The 16022-nt window shown below is 42.8% G+C and overlaps 1 protein-coding gene across 3 annotated transcripts; it reads left to right on the plus strand.

Annotated features, from left to right (window-relative positions):
* Positions 1-10622: 10622 nt before the first annotated feature.
* On the plus strand, positions 10623-12151 carry LOC112848048 (uncharacterized). 3 transcript variants are annotated; one of them, XM_025910920.1, is made up of 3 exons: positions 10626-10679; positions 11085-11155; positions 11283-12151. In XM_025910920.1, the coding sequence occupies exons 2-3, from the start codon at positions 11133-11135 to the stop codon at positions 12127-12129; spliced, it is 870 nt and encodes a 289-aa protein (XP_025766705.1). In that variant the 5' UTR covers positions 10626-10679; positions 11085-11132; the 3' UTR covers positions 12130-12151. The 3 variants fall into 3 exon arrangements, with proteins under 3 accessions (XP_025766704.1, XP_025766705.1, XP_025766706.1); XM_025910921.1 differs by having other exon boundaries at positions 10636-10679; positions 10793-11155; XM_025910919.1 differs by having other exon boundaries at positions 10623-11155.
* Positions 12152-16022: the final 3871 nt, after the last annotated feature.

Raw genomic sequence — 16022 nt, forward strand, 5'->3', positions numbered from 1 at the left:
AGAAAAAAGTTTTACAGTATTTACAATTTACAGGTTACTACAAAATTTACAAATTAACTTAGAAATTTACAGTAAAAAATGTGCAAATAGCAGAAAGAGATTATAAAGATTATAAATTATAGGAAATGTGTGGTGGTGCGTGTGTTAATGTGATGTGTGTGAGAGTCCAGTCTTATAGTGATGTGATGTGTGTGAGAGTCCAGTCTTATAGTGATGTGATGTGTGTGAGAGTCCAGTCTTATAGTGATGTGATGTGGGAGAGTCCAGTCCTACACCTGGTTCAGGGCCCGGATAGCCTGGGGGAAGAAGCTCCTCCTCATTCTCTCTGTTTTGGCCTTAAGGGAGCAGAAGCGCTTCCCAGACCTCAACAGTGAGAAAAGTCCATTGTTGGGATGGGAGAGGTCCATCATAATCTTCCTAGCTTTGGACTTGCACCACTTGGTGTAGATGGACAGCAGGTCAGGGAGCTCTGATTGAATGATGCGTTCGACCGAGCGCACCACTCTTTGCAGATCTCGTCTGTCCTGCTTGGTGCTGTTCCCAAACCAGGTGCAGATGTTTCCCGTCAGGACGCTCTCGATGGTGCAGGAGTAAAAGTTCTTGAGCACCTTCAGTGGCAGATGGAAGTCTCTAAGTCTTCTGAGGAAGAAGAGACGCTGACAGGCTTTCTTAACCAGGGTGTTGATGTGACAGGACCATGACAGGTCCTGAGTGATGTGGACACCCAGGTATCGGAAACTATCCACTCTCTCCACTGGCGTGCCACTGATGATGAGGGGCTTGTAATTCCTCGCCTGCTTTGTAGTGAAGTCCACGATCAGCTCCTTAGTCTTGCTGATGTCTAGGAGGTTATTCTCCTGGCACCAGGTCTCCAGGTTCCTAATCTCCTCCAGGTAGGCCGTCTCGATGTTGTCGGAGATCAGGCCCACAACAACAGTGTCGTCAGCAAACTTGACAATGGAGGTGGTGTCTGATGTGGCACAGTCATAAGTGTACAGTGAGTACAGCAGGGGGCTTAAAACACAGCCCTGAGGCACTCCAGTGCTGAGTGAGATGGAGGGGGAGACTTGTTTACCCACCCTCACTGATTGGGGTCTGCCTGTGAGGAAGTTGAGGATCCACTGACACAGTGATGAGCTGAGTCCTAGATCCGTCAACTTGGTGAAAAGCTTAGAGGGAATTATTGTGTTGAATGCTGAACTGTAGTCCACGAACAGCATCCTAACATAATTCCCTCTGCCAGTGTCCAGGTGACTCAGGGATGTGTGGAGCAGGTGAGATATGGCATCGTCTGTGGAACGATTAGTCCGGTAAGCAAACTGAAGTGAGTCGATGGTGGCAGGAAGTGAAGAAGTGATGTGATCTCTCATCAGTCTTTCAAAACACTTCATCACAATTGAAGTCAGTGCTACTGGACAGTAGTCATTGTGGCAACCGGGCTGTTGTTTCTTTGGAACAGGAACAATAATGGACTGTTTGAAGCACGTGGGAACCCCTGCTTGGGCCAAGGAAAGGTTGAAGCTCTTCGTGACACCGGTGCTAGCTGGTTAGCACAGGCTCTCAGGACCCGGCCAGGGATTGCATCTGGTCCTGCTGCCTTCCTGGTGTTCACCCTCCTGAAGGTGTTCCTCACGGCATGCTCTGTGATGATGAATGCATTGTCTTCACTGGTGCACTCCGAGCGCGCGCAGCCGTTTGTTGTTTTAATTGCTGTGGCGTCGAAGCGAGCATAAAACATGTTCAGCTCATCAGCCAGTGAAGCGTCGGCATTCATCATTGAAGAAGCTGGTCGTTTATAGTCCGTTATAGTCCGCAGTCCTTTCCACAGGCTCCTAGAGTCGCACTGTCGTAGCTGTGACTCTAGTTTTTCCCCGTAGCTCCGCTTTGCCTTTCTGACCGTGCTGCGCACGTTGTAGGACGCAGCCTTGTATAGGTCCATATTACTGGAGACGAGCCCTTCATTGTAGGCAGCAGTGCGTGATCTCAGAGCGTCGCGGATGTTTTTATCCACCCACGGCTTCTGGTTGGGAAACGTTCGGATGATAGTTCTTTCTGCTGTGTCGTCCGCTAGTTTCCCGATAAATCCCACAACCGCTTCCGTAAACATGTTGATGTCATCAGAGCTGCGCCGAAACATGTCCCAGTCTGCGTCATCCAGTGCGTCCTGCAGCGCGGCCACTGATTGGTCTGTCCAGCGAGCGACTTCCCTCCTGATTGGTGGTTGCTGCTTTAGCCTTTGTTTGTAGGCAGGCATGAGGAAGATGGCGGCATGGTCCGATTTTCCAAATGCCAGCAGGGGCTGAGCCTTGTAACAGTTCTTGAACGGGGTGTAGCAGTGGTCTAATGTCCTAGTGCCCCGGGTGGGGCAGTTGATGTGCTGGTGAAGGTTGTGGAATGTCCGTTTGAGATTCACTCTGTTAAAATCTCCCATAACAATGAGTGCGGCATCTTGGTGAAGTGTTTGTTGATGTGTGAGAGCCTCATGCAGCTCACATAAGGCAGTGTCCGAGTCCGCGTGAGGCGGAATGTAAACAGTGCAGGCAATGACCGCAGTGAATTCACGAGGGAGATAGAAAGGGCGACATTTAACGATCAAAAGTTCCAGATGGGGCGAGCAAGAGCGTGTGAGTGGGGAAATGTTTGTGCTGTCGCACCATCTGTTGTTCACCATCAAACACACTCCACCACCTCTTTTCTTCCCCGAATCCATTGTCCTGTCCATGTGGTAAACCGAAAAGAACCCCGCCGGCTGCATGGCATGGTCTGGTATCGCTGGGTTTAGCCAAGTCTCGGTGAAGCAGAGGAGGTTGCAGTCCCGAATGTCTCTCTGGAACTTGATTCTGGCTCTGAGGTCATCAAGCTTATTCTCGATGGATTGAACATTGGCTAGCAGGATACTGGGCATGGGTGCGCGGTGTGCGCGAGCCCGTAGCCTGTTCCTGATGCCGGCTCGTTTCCCTCGAGGCCGTCGCTTAGGGTCGCGTCCTTTGTTCTCTCTCAGGATCTCCTTTGGCCAGGTTGGGTCCGGAGTTAAACATGGTGAAATGTTCGTGTATTGTAGACCAATAGAAACCAGAGTGTCTCTACTGTAGCGAATTTGTGTGTTTTGCATGATGCCCATGCAAGATTATGGCAGATATAGCAAAAAGTGGCGAAAAACTGCAAAAAGTGGAGAAGTTGGGGCAGAGCATCCAGCACGGCAGCCGACCTCACTGGCGCCATTTTCAGAATATATAAGAATAATAATCAGAATAATGCTCTGATCTCTTCAAATAAATGAAATCATACCTTTCTACTAAAACTGTTTCTGTTGGTCTCCACCTTTTCCTGAACCAGACCCTGCAGGATCCACCTGAGTGTCCCAGTCCTGGACCCTGTTTGTAACCAGGAGGATCCCAGGCCTGATTATTGTTCATGTATTATAAATATTCTTGTTTTATTCTCATTAAATAAATATGTGTATAAATATGTGGATTCATGTTTCAGTCCTGGATGTTGATGCTTGTTTGTTTGAAAGGACACAGATGGACCTTGTTTCCTTCTTTGCTTCCTTTTTGTGTCCTCTGTGCTTCATCTGTTGCTCTTCACTCTGTTACTTTGGACTGATTTCACTCACACTTTGTTTCCATGGTTTCTGTGCGTCATGCCGACAGCACGTGAACAACACGACATGTTTGATCTCAAAGAAGGAGCAGCATCCTCTCCAACCTGTTTCTCCATCTTCTACAACACCTGATTCATTCCAGTTTCTCTGCTTTCACTTTGATTCATGTCAACATGAAGCCTGAGCGTCTGTGATGAACACACTATCAGCATCACTATAATAATAATAATAATAATACATTTTATTTATAGGCGCCTTTCAGACCCTCAAGGTCACCTTACAGTAGCAGGTAAACAATACCGTAAAAAACATTTAAAAAAAAAAAAAAAAAAAAAAAAAAAATGTATATATAGCAAACATGGTAGATAAAATTTAGACATAAACAGTCATAAAAGTATAAAAGCAAATATAAAAACTGAGCAAGGTAAAAATGGCCTAAGACAGATCAGGTGTATGCAATTCGAAACAGATGGGTTTTGAGTAGTGATTTAAAAGAGGTGAGACAGTGTGTGGTCCGTAGAGCCAGTGGAAGTGCATTCCAAAGTCTCGGGGCAGAACAACTAAAGGCTCTGAGTCCCGTGGTAGTCAGGCGAGCAGGTGGAACAGACAGAAGGGAAGCTGAAGAAGAGCGGAGTGTACGAAGGGGTGAGTATGTATGTAGAAGATCGGATAGATATGGAGGAGCGAGGTTATGAAGCGCTTTGAAAGTGAGAAGCAGGATCTTGAAATTGACACGGAGGTGAATTGGGAGCCAATGGAGCTGTTTAAGAACAGGTGTTATATGTTCAGTGGATCTAGTTCTGGAAATAATACGAGCAGCTGTATTTTGAACCAACTGCAGTTTATGGAGGGATTTATGAGGTAGACCATAAAGAAGAGAGTTACAGTAATCCAGACGAGATGTGACAAGAGCATTGACAAGTATGGCAGTACTGTGTGGTGTGAGTGAGGGACGAAGACGGTTAATATTACGGAGATGAAAGTAGGAAGACCGAGTGATATTATTTATATGTGCTGTGAAGGACAGAGTGCTATCGAGAATGACACCAAGACTCTTAACCTGAAGGGAGGGTGTGACAACAGAGTTATCAATGGATAACGAAAGACTGGTTGGAACTGTAGTCAGTTTTGATCTGGTGCCTATTAAAATGAATTCTGTTTTATTGCCATTAAGTTTAAGAAAGTTGTGCGTAAACCAGACCTTGATTTCACTTAAACAGTCAGAAATGGATGTGGGTGGGAGAGTAGCTGTGGGTTTGGAGGATAGGTAGAGCTGGGTGTCATCTGCGTAGCAGTGAAATTGGATGTTATGCTTCCTAAATATATTACCTAGGGGTAGGAGATAGATGATAAAAAGTAAAGGACCCAGGACAGAGCCTTGGGGTACACCGGAATTAACTGAAGTAGATACTGATCTGTGAGGGAGTAATTGAACAAACTGTGAGCGGCCAGAGAGATAGGAAGTAAACCAGGCGAGTGCTGTACCATTGATGCCAATAGATGCTAATCTGTGAAGGAGGATGCGGTGGGAAATAGTATCGAAAGCTGCTGTAAGGTCAAGGAGAATGAGGATGGATATAAGTCCAGAATCAGCTGCAAGCAGAAGATCATTGGTGATTTTTACTAGGGCTGTTTCTGTACTGTGACATGAACGGAAGCCGGACTGAAACTGTTCGTACAAGTTATTTCCAATGAGATGATGATGAACCTGTGCAGCCACTATCTTTTCAAGAATTTTTGCTAGAAAAGGGAGATTTGAAATTGGCCTGAAATTATTTAGATTGGAGGGATCTGAACCATTCTTTTTCAGTATTGGAGTTATTATTGCAGTTTTAAGAGAAGAAGGAACAGAACCAGATATAAGAGAGGAGTGTACGATATTAGCAATCAGTGGGGCAAGAGACGGGAATGAGAGTTTAACAAGATTTGTCGGCAGTGGATCAAGTTTACATGATGATGACTTTAAGTTAGTAATTATGGAAGATAGCTGAGTTATTGTGGGAAGTTCAAAATTGGATAGAGAGGATGACAGTTGAGAAGGACAAAAAACGCAGATAGAACAATTGACCATTTCACAGGACGAGGGCAATTGTTGATGAAGATTCTCAATCTTGGTGTAAAAAAAGTCCATAAATTTGTTGCAAACTGCGGCAGAGTGTGTATGTATGGCAAAGGTATCTGGGGGTTTAACAATATTAAATGTCACTGACAGATTTCATCATTTAAAAACACTTCCTGTCACTGTGGTGGTTACAGTGACATCATGCAGTTTGTGTTTTGACCTCCAGAGGGTGACAAATCAGCACAGACAGAGAGCTCCATTCAAACTTTGCTGCCATCAGTAATAATTCTTCAAATATAATCATCAGTGTTTGAGCAGTTATGATATCAGGGGCAATACTGAACATGTCACATGACACAGCTTAAACATCATGTGATCCACCCTCAGTCTGCACTTTCATTCATGACTTCAACAGGTTGGAACGAGCTTTGAACAAACATTCAGTGAAATAAATCTTTCATCACACGATTCATGTGAGCACCAGATGAACCTTACAAAGAATCAGTGGATTTATCTTCTGTTTTAGATCAACTTTGATCACTTAGTGCATCTTAAGTCCGTTTTTTCTAACTTCACACGAACATCTCATTTGATTTCAGTGTGCCTCAAACCATTTACAGATGATTACGTGTCGTTCACAGTTCATATTTAAATAGAAGACGTGGGAAGTTGAAGCAGTTTAAACACGTCCATCCATGAACATGTAAGAAATCGAAATAAAGGTTTGCTTCATGTCTGAAGTATGTAGAAAATATTCTGGTTGTAACAGTTTGGGTCAAAGTGCAGATGTTCCAGATGCTCTGCAGCCTCTCTGTGTTTCATGTTGGACCAAAGTGAAGCTTTTTGATGTGACTGCAGGAATGTGAAGTGTAACTCTGAGTGTTAGGTCTAATTGTTGAATGTTGCCATTGTGTTTCTTAAATTTGTACAGTCTTAGTTCAAGTAGTAGGATCAAAGCCATTCCTTTGATCCTGAACACCTCTAACCACTTTGTGCTGGGGGAGGTTTTATTGTAGATACATCCCATCTGAAGATTTGTTTCTTGTGTTGTAAGCTTCCTGCTTTTATGACCCTTTTGGTCATCAGGAGGTCACACACACACACAGGCACACACACACACACACACACACACACACACACACACACACACACACACATGCATACAGTGCCTTGTCTTTGTAACCAAGGGGGGGTTATGAGGGGAGGTACTATTTTGTGTGAACTGTGTTCTCAATAAAAGGCAGCGAGAGGAGGCCGGATTTGGGGTCATTTTCGTGGTGGACACAGATGAGGCCTCCCTTGCACAAGTAATTGATCGATCACTGACTGTCTTGTTTTCTTTCATGATGAATAAGTCTCTAAAATTAGCGGGTTTGTGGGAACAGACCCAACACTGAGCTTTAGGAAATGAAACTAAATGGACTTTTTCTCCTTTATTTATAGGAAAGTGTAGGAGAGCAACAGATGAACAAGCGTTACTGTAACAGGAAACACAAACACGTCATCAGAGGATCTTTATGTTCATCATTATCACTGTTTCCTTGTTCTGTCACAAACACACAACACTTCCTGCTCTCTCTCTCTCTGATGGATCTGATTGGCTTTTTCATTCACAGGAGGTCAGGGCGTCACACAAACAGCTTTAACTGCACAACGACACACTTTAAATCATCTACAGACAAACCTGTGTGTTTGATTCATGAAGAAATAATAAAGAAGTGTCTACAGCTGTCTATAAAGCAGCTTCTCACACAAACTCTGACACTTCAGTCACTTTAATTCCTGCAAAGCTGCGTAATAAAGAGCTGTGACTGCTATGAACTGCTTATGATGACTGCATGAAGCTCTCAGCTGACGTTTCATTCATTTATTTTAATGTTAATATCGCCTTTTTAAGTCTGTGTGAGTATTTTAATGACACACATTAAAGGAGCTTCTTTGATTACAACCAAATTCATGTTGATTTTCAGCCTGAAATGATAAAACTTTAATAATTCTGTTTATAATCATCAACCTGGAGACTAATGAAAAGTATAGTAATAAAAATCCTTTATTATTTGAGTAATGCCTGAATCTGCTCAGAGACTGAGACAAAACAGCAGTGTTGGTGACAGTTTGACATTAACTGAATTAAGATCAAAGCGCTCTTGTTGTGAAAATCTGCCTCCTGCTTGCTTCAAATCATTTTTATTGATTTTTCAAACTGACAGTGAAACATTGAGGCATTAATCCGATCTTAAAGTCAGCAGCTGTGTTTTCACAGGCGTTTCACTTTGATTTGTTCAGACTGAGCAGAGAGAAGTTGCTCTCTGTGTGCGCACTGCTGAGAAACAGAAGCTCATTTCTGCTCTTCAGCCTCTAAACTCTCAGTGTGAGGACTGAGTGAAGAGTTTCAGAGCAGAGAGTTTTGGCTCACAGCTTTTAGCGTCTACACAAAGAGCCGATTACGGACTCGTTCTGAGAACATCTCCACCTCCTACAAACAAACTCTCCTACTAGCAGCTGTCACAACCACAACAGGCAGAAGACTGGATTTTTTTCAGGCTCAAATTTCATGCAGTTTGCAGTAAATTGTGTGTCACAGACTTTGTAGTTCTCATTTATGTGACTCATTGATATCTTCTCCTCCTGAAAGTGAAACTCTTAGAACCTGCTGCAGGTTAATGATTGATCTAAAGGCACCTGACCTTTGAACAGGAATTTATGAGTCTTTTATAGTGTTTAATGTTCACAGTGCTGAAACCTGCAGACACACCCATGTGGAAGACCGGGTTTGTTTTTTTAATACTTAAAACACAGTTTCAAATAGCAACACAGCAGAAGTCCAATTGTTGCAGTACAGAAATGATGTAGGAATCGTTTACTTCCCACTCAGAAATATGAACGTCAGGTTAATCAGACGATGGACTGAAGATGAATCAGAAACTATTCCCTTATAAAACAGACTCGAATTTAAACAATCTCAGGCTCCCTCCCCACCGGAGAGGTGACATTCAATGTCCCAATTGTCAGTCTGCATAGCCCTGACCACCACCCAACATACAATAATGTCATGAAAGCATCATTTTAAAAAGGGCTATGGAAACATGGCCAACAACTTTCATTCTAATGATCTGCAAAATGATTTGGGCACAAAACAAATTTTGCTGTTAGAAAACTTGCAGACTTCACTATATACAGTGTAGACCCTCTAAACTAAGTTTGGGGGATGTGATCTTTCAAGAAATGCAGACCAAACTGTTGTTGTTTGTTTACTTACACAGCATGTCTTGTAGAATTAACTGGAGTCACCAGCAACAGCATAGTGCAGTCATATCTCAAGTCTAATAACAGAAGACAGGAAAAGATCAGTAAAGAAACAACTTCCCCAAACCAAAGCACAAACAAAACAATAAGTAAAACAGGCTGATCTAAAGTATGATTAAAGTTCAGCCTGATTAATATAAATGTCACTGACAGTTGCTAATATATTGGAAAACCAAACTACTTACTGATGTCTTTCTGTCCAACAGCAGGAGTGCTGGTCCCGAGCCTCAAAGACAGTAAGAAGCAAGCAGAGGGAGAAAAAACAGAACATTTTTCAGAAACTGATTTGATCCTTAATGGCTGTGCAATCATTGTAACATAGAGTTTGCTTATGTTGTTAAGGAAAGGCTAGATTTGACATTAATAGATGCCACAGATGTTCAAAAGCCACCACAAAGCATGAAAAACAAATGGACGTCTCCGAAAACGTCGGAGCATTTTTGCAAATATGTGATGTCTTGATAAATCGAGCAGATATTTGAACTTTACACAGCTACATTCTCGCCTGAAAATATCTTAAAAGTTTATTTTGTGACCTTCAAAGTAAAACAGGAAAAACACACACACGCAAAGACACAGACTCAGAGACTTGGGTTAAACACAGAGACTTGACTACACTAGAGGGGATCCACAGGCTGGGATGACACCAAACAGAGGGAGCACAAACTAAACCCAAGGAAACCAAAACACAACAGTCATAATACATAACAATGTCACAAGTAAAAGTACAAAAACCAAAAGCACCGGGTCACCAACCCAGGACCATGACAGAATACATGAATTCAAAGGTCAGGCTTCAGGGCGACGCCTCAGCTTTTTTTATTGCTCCTAATAAAACAGGACATGGGGAACATGGCTGACTGTGTCATCTTTGTTTTAATTTTTTTAAATTATAAAAGAAGACAAAGAATAAAGATGTAATTTTATTTTATTTCTACAGCGTCAAATCACAAGAGGTGCTTTATACTGTAAGGTAGACCCTACAATAATAATAATACATACAGAGAAAAACCCAACAATCATATGACTCCCTATGAGCAAGACCTTTGGTGACAGTGGGAAGGAAAAACTCCTTTTTAACAGGAAGAAACCTCCAGCAGAACCAGGCTCAGGGAGGGGCGGGGCCATCTGCTGCAACCAGCTGGCGGTTGGGTGAGGAAGACATGACACAGACACGCTGTGGGAGAGAGAGGTTGCAAACAAACTTATAGCAGCATCTGTATATAATGTTTTTATAACAAAAAATCTGTTTCTCACAGCCAAAGCAGAAAACAAAGAACCACATGAAACAGAAATAAGATGCAGCAAACAGGTGTGGGTTCATCACAAAGGTGTGGGCCCCGAAGTTGGAACCACTGACACCTGTGGCTGTGGGAAGGGCTATTAAATCCACCAGTGATGGGCAGATGTAATCCATACGGTCACGTTGGTGTAGAGGCCCGACTTCGTGTTCATGAATGTGACCGTAGCTGAGGTCTTTGTACTGAAACTCTGAGTCATGTTTTTACTTTTGTTTTCACATTTGGGGAATCCCCGCTCAGGTTTTACTTTCATTTGGTGTCTGTCCAGGTACTTTCATATCATACAGCTTGTTTAGTCAGCCAATCAGAGACCTGCAGCATGGCGTGCCACAACTAAAGCTCTATTCTGTCCTATTCTCTTCTATTCCACAGGCTGCACAGGGTCAGAGTGGACGTTTTGGAGCAGGTAAGCCGACGTTTTTGTCTTTCTGAAATGTTCTTTTGTTAGTTTGTCCACATGATGAGCAGGCTGGTCCATAACTGAACATTCATACATTATGGTATAAATGTCATCAACAGTTTTTAACCAACCAAGCATGAAGCATGGATACAAACAGCAGCTAGTTGTTGTTAGGATTTTATTCAGGTTTAAATCAGACAAATAAACGACGTCTATAATGCAGGAACGTTCTTCTTCTTTCAGTTTGAGGACACAGGTGTGTAAAGAATGTTTGTTTCCCAGCAACGAAATAATCTTTAACTGAACTCTGATCATTTTTACTGCAAGCTTTTCAAAATACAGACGATAAGCCAAGAGTCTGTATTTATGTACCTGAGATCTGACCCACATGCTGTCGATTATTGACCACAGGAAGCACCTGAAGGACAACGTTAAAGACAGTCAAACTTCCCTGAGGAGATGGACAGAAACGAGGAACTGGAGTAAGTCTGGAAGCAAAGAGTGAAATGAAACGAGAAGATTTTCTCTGTGTTTTGTTTCAGGATCCATCTGTGGACAGATTAAATGTTTGTTGTGCTTAAAATGTTTTTTCTATTTTTCCTGTTTCAGCAAATTGTTTCAGAGGTTACGCGTATTTAAACACTACAGAGCAGACAGACTGAGGAGCTGTGATGAAAGGCAAAGACTGACAAAGCTGGCAATGAGAAGCTGCACAGATGAAGTCGTCCTGCAGTGGCTGAGAAAAAACTCAGAATCTGACGCCTTCAGCAAACTCACAGACATGTTTGACTTCCTGAAGAAACACATTGATGAGGAGGAGAAGAAGAACCACAGCGATGATGTTCACATCACCTTTGTGGCTCATAGTTCAATCAGAGACTTCATGATCCCAGCCAGCTGTTACCTGCCTCTGCCCACCATCACTGACGTGCTCCTGTATTCTCCCTGGAACTGCATCACTTCTGGTTTACCGTACGGTGTCGCTGCAGGAAAACTGAGGCCTCAGCACAGAGTTTTTTACTGCAGCGATAAAGAAAGCTGTACCATTCCTGATGACAAACATCGACCTGTGAACCTGCCAGATCACTGGAACTCACTGAAGAAAGCTGGAGCACAGATGGTCCCAAACATCACGGTTAGCCCTCTTCGAGATGATGATGGAGTGTGGGAACACTTTGAGTATTTCTCAGCTAAACACGGACCACCAGGAAGGAACCGCATCGTCATCCCGTTCATCCTCCCAGGACGGGAATATGAAACTGTCCCGTTCTCTGTGGTGACCTTGGCTCTGTCCCTGGTGCTCCTCTCCTCCAGGTTTAAAGCCACTCTTCACTTCTCTGGTTGTCTTGGTGATCAGTCTACTGGAAAGAAATTTGACAGGAAGTATCTTCAGGAGCAGTACGCCTGCACCATCGACAAGAGTAGGATGGAATGTTCACCTGAAGCTTTCAGATGATGATAAATGCTGCTTGTGTTGTGTTATTTGACATGTTTGTGGACATTTTAGTGTAAAGATGAAGATGAAATGATAAAAGTAATTTTTCTAAATTTGAGGCTCAGATTTATGATGAATGGACTTATATCATCATTTAGACATGTTCCAGCTGATAATCTGATCATAATTTGCTAACCTCTGTGGAGGTTATTAATATAAACAGACTCACCTGTTCTCTGCTCGCTGCTCACAGGTGATGTGATACTGATGTCAGACCTTCAACCAGCACACACACAGATCATTGACATGAAGTATATAGATTATTTATGTACACTATGTATTATGTAATATTTTGATCTGTTATTGCCTCTGTCAGTGCGCCCCAGGGTGGCTGTGGCTACAACGTAGCTTGCCATCACCAGTGTGTGAATGTGTGTGTGAATGGGTGGATGACTGGATATGTAAAGCGCTTTGGGGTCCTTAGGGACTAGTGAGGCGCTATATAAATACAGGCCATTTACCATTTATGTTGGGGTTTTAGATCCATACTTGGGTAGAACAATAAGTTATGAGCCACAACTTTAACTCAGTCTCTGAACTGTGTCACGTTCCAAACATAGAAGTAATACAAGTCTACAAGTTGTACATCTATATTTTCATGCCTACAGACTCGGTAATTGTTTCTGATCTTTTGTTATTGTAAAACATTAAAATGTGAAGATGATGTCGTCTAAGTGAAGAAGAACAGGATGAAAACCTGAAGCTGCTCATTAACAATATGAATTATAGAATAAATTTGGCATTTGTGAATTCATTTTTGAATTCCATGTTAAAAAACTGATTTTTTTTAAAAAAATTTAAAATTGCAAATCTACTCCTCATTTCAATCCCTTTCCCGTTATAGCTCACTGATTATCTTAGATTATCTTAACATTTGGATTAGCAGATAGATTAGCAACTTTATTTCAAAAATCCTGCTGCAATGCAAATTAGAATGAAGAATGAAGAACCTGCAGCAAAACAGAGAGCTGAACCTCTGGCTGTGTGCCTGTTTATTATTTCAGGTATAGATGATGGAATATGACCAGTCTGATGTGAGCCTGCTTCTCTGACAGCGCCTCACCTCTCTGTGCTGCCCCCTGCTGGCTCTCATCATTACTGACTGAGTCCTTGCTGCCACTTTATTAGGTACATCTTGCTAACACAGGCTCAGACCTGCTTCGCCTTCAGAGCTGCTTTAAATCTTCATGGCTCAGATTCAGCGAGGTGCGGGAAACATCCCTCAGAGTCATGTGATCAGTGACGTCTGCTTCAGCACTGACAGATAGAAAAGTGCATCCACATAAACAGGATATATAATAATAATAATCAAATGCTGATTTTCATCTTTTCAGCCCTTTGTCTGGTGCTAATCCAGCTGTGTGTGTTTGTGATGACAGTAAATAAATGTCAGACTTACAGCTCCTGTTTTACTGCATTAAAGTAACAGATGACGTCAGCGCTTTGACATGGATGGTAGTGAAAGCAGGAAATGACAAATGTAGCACAGCAGCAGCGTTTAACATGTCTGAGCTGGAAACAGAAGCTCTGGTATGAACATCATTCATAGAACAGCTTCCAGCTTCTTGTGCTCGGCTACAGTTTGGAGGGATTTGCATTTAAAAATGTAAAGAGACTAAAATGGTTAGGGTCAGGAGGTCAAAGGTCAGAGCTCCTGTGGGTCTGAGGGCGGCCTCACGCTGGAGAAGGATGAAGGAGTCTGACCTGAGCCAGTGTTTGACATGAACACATCAGCACTGCTGTCAGTGAGCCTAACGACAGCCGTTAGCATCATTTCAGTGTTTCAGTCATTTAAAAACACTTCCTGTCACTGTGGTGGTTACAGTGACATCATGCAGTTTGTGTTTTGACCTCCAGAGGGCCTCTCTGTTGCTGTGTGCAGCATCCTGTGTCACTCACTCATCCAGTCATGCACTGCGGTCTCATAAGGAAACTCAACTTTTTGATATAAAGTTTTTCTTGTTCCCGAATACAAATATTTTTTAAAGTATTTGTTCGAAATTAGTATAAGTACTACACAAGCATTTTTTAAATCTTTATTTATCCACCATAACAGAGGTTAGTGTTCAGCTCTGTCACCACTCTGGCCACATGTTGCCACACTTGTACTTCCAGCTCTGAGCTGCTGCTGCTGAACACGTTACTTTGTAATTATGTCTCCAAGCAGCATCACAGCTTTCAAAGAAGAAAAAAAGCATTATGTCCTGATAATGTCTGATGTGCTTGTACAAGATGTAAAGACTGGTAGTTTGAGGAAATCCTTTCAAAAACATATTTGCTTGCACAGAGCAGTGAGCCTTCTTGGTTTCTTGTAGATTACAAACAGGATTGGAGTGATGAGGTACGCGGTGCTGCACGGCTGTCTATGGATGACCTGTACATCAGAACCACATCAGCCCAGACCCAGACATCTACCAGCACCAGTACAGAGCCTTTATCTCACATGTTTGAGCATTCGTTCACCTTCATCTGTCTGTTCTTATGGACAACTCTTCATCCAGTCCACCTTAAACACAGTGGGTGTGTTGCTGGGAATGGGAGTTACCTTATGGAGATGTTATTGCAGTAAAACTGTTTTTATTTCAGTCCATATGAATTCATGTAGCTCTGTGTGGAGATCCTTGTGTACATATTGAAACCTGTCTGTGTTATCACTCAGCCAGACTTTTCAATCAGCTGTTTTTGTTTTTAACACGTGACCTTTGCTAAAGTTCATCCAGAGGTGCAAATGATGTGTGACAGGATGTAAAGATGTGTTTGCAGAGTTGTCTGTAGGACAACAGTTTAGTGATCTGTGGCTGACAGGCTCAGTTTCTCTCCAGCTCAGCACTAACAGGTGAATATTCCACAGGCAGAGGTGTGATGTTAGAGGGCTGCTCGTGGTGGTTGTGCTGATCACAGACAGGCTCAGTTGGATCTGAATGCACATCTGTGTCAAAATACTGCAGTAAGTTCACATGTGGTAAATCCACTGCATCGGCACAACCGTCACTACCAGTCGACTAATGTGACACTTGCAGACTGAGTGATGCTGGTGGTTTGTACTGAGTGTGAGACAGAGCTGACCTCTGACCCCAGGGTGGAGAAATCTGATAGGAAACTTGATAGTTTTGTAGCTTAAACCTATTCGCTGGAACGTTAAAGGCAATGTAATTACACAGCAAGCAAGACACGAAGTAGGCAAAGTTCTTTGTGTTACTCATGCATGAGGGAGGCCTGCCTGGAGCCAAGTGTCATTCCACCCACTTGACCTCCGTCAGACTCTCAGCCAGGTTCCCCATAGCACTCCTTTTATTGAGGTTACTTGAATATGCATAGGGTCATTAACATATGACGTATACATACACACAAAGAGTACCTTGCCTGTGGTTTTGTAAGTGCGTGTGTGTGTGTGTGTGTGTGTGTGTGTGTGTGTGTGTGTGTGTGTGTGTGTGTTACCTCCTGCTGACCAAAGGGTCGTAAACGCAGGAAGCTTACATCAAAAGAAGCAGATCTTCCAGATAGGATGTATCTGCAATAAAACATAGCCCCTCACCCAGAACCTCGAGAATCTGAGGAGGGGGACTGTGAAATTCCTTTCATCCCACAGTTAAACAATATAGAAATGGATGGTAAGCATAAAAATGACAAACATTTAACAATTCACTCTGACAAAACTCTGACTCAGCAAAAATGTACCCAAGGTCACATGTAAGAGGACAGCCAATGAAAAAGCTGGGTGAGTTGTAACTAATAACTGAGCTGCCACAGTCAGATACATGCCTGTTTTTATGGCAGGTTTATTTGGCTGTTTTGAAAAGGATTTTATCCTAATAACTCAGTTTAACTATCACAACAATGAAATGGTGCAAATG

This window comes from Oreochromis niloticus, linkage group LG10 (genome assembly GCF_001858045.2).
Source record: "Oreochromis niloticus isolate F11D_XX linkage group LG10, O_niloticus_UMD_NMBU, whole genome shotgun sequence".
NCBI lineage: Eukaryota > Metazoa > Chordata > Actinopteri > Cichliformes > Cichlidae > Oreochromis > Oreochromis niloticus.

Excerpts from the sequence above, each read along its gene's own strand:
- LOC112848048 (XM_025910919.1), top strand. The coding sequence starts at position 11,133 with ATGGACAGAAACGAGGAACTGGA. Across the intron at positions 11,156-11,282 it reads GACAGAAACGAGGAACTGGA|CAAATTGTTTCAGAGGTTAC; the intron begins GTAAGTCTGGAA and ends TTCCTGTTTCAG.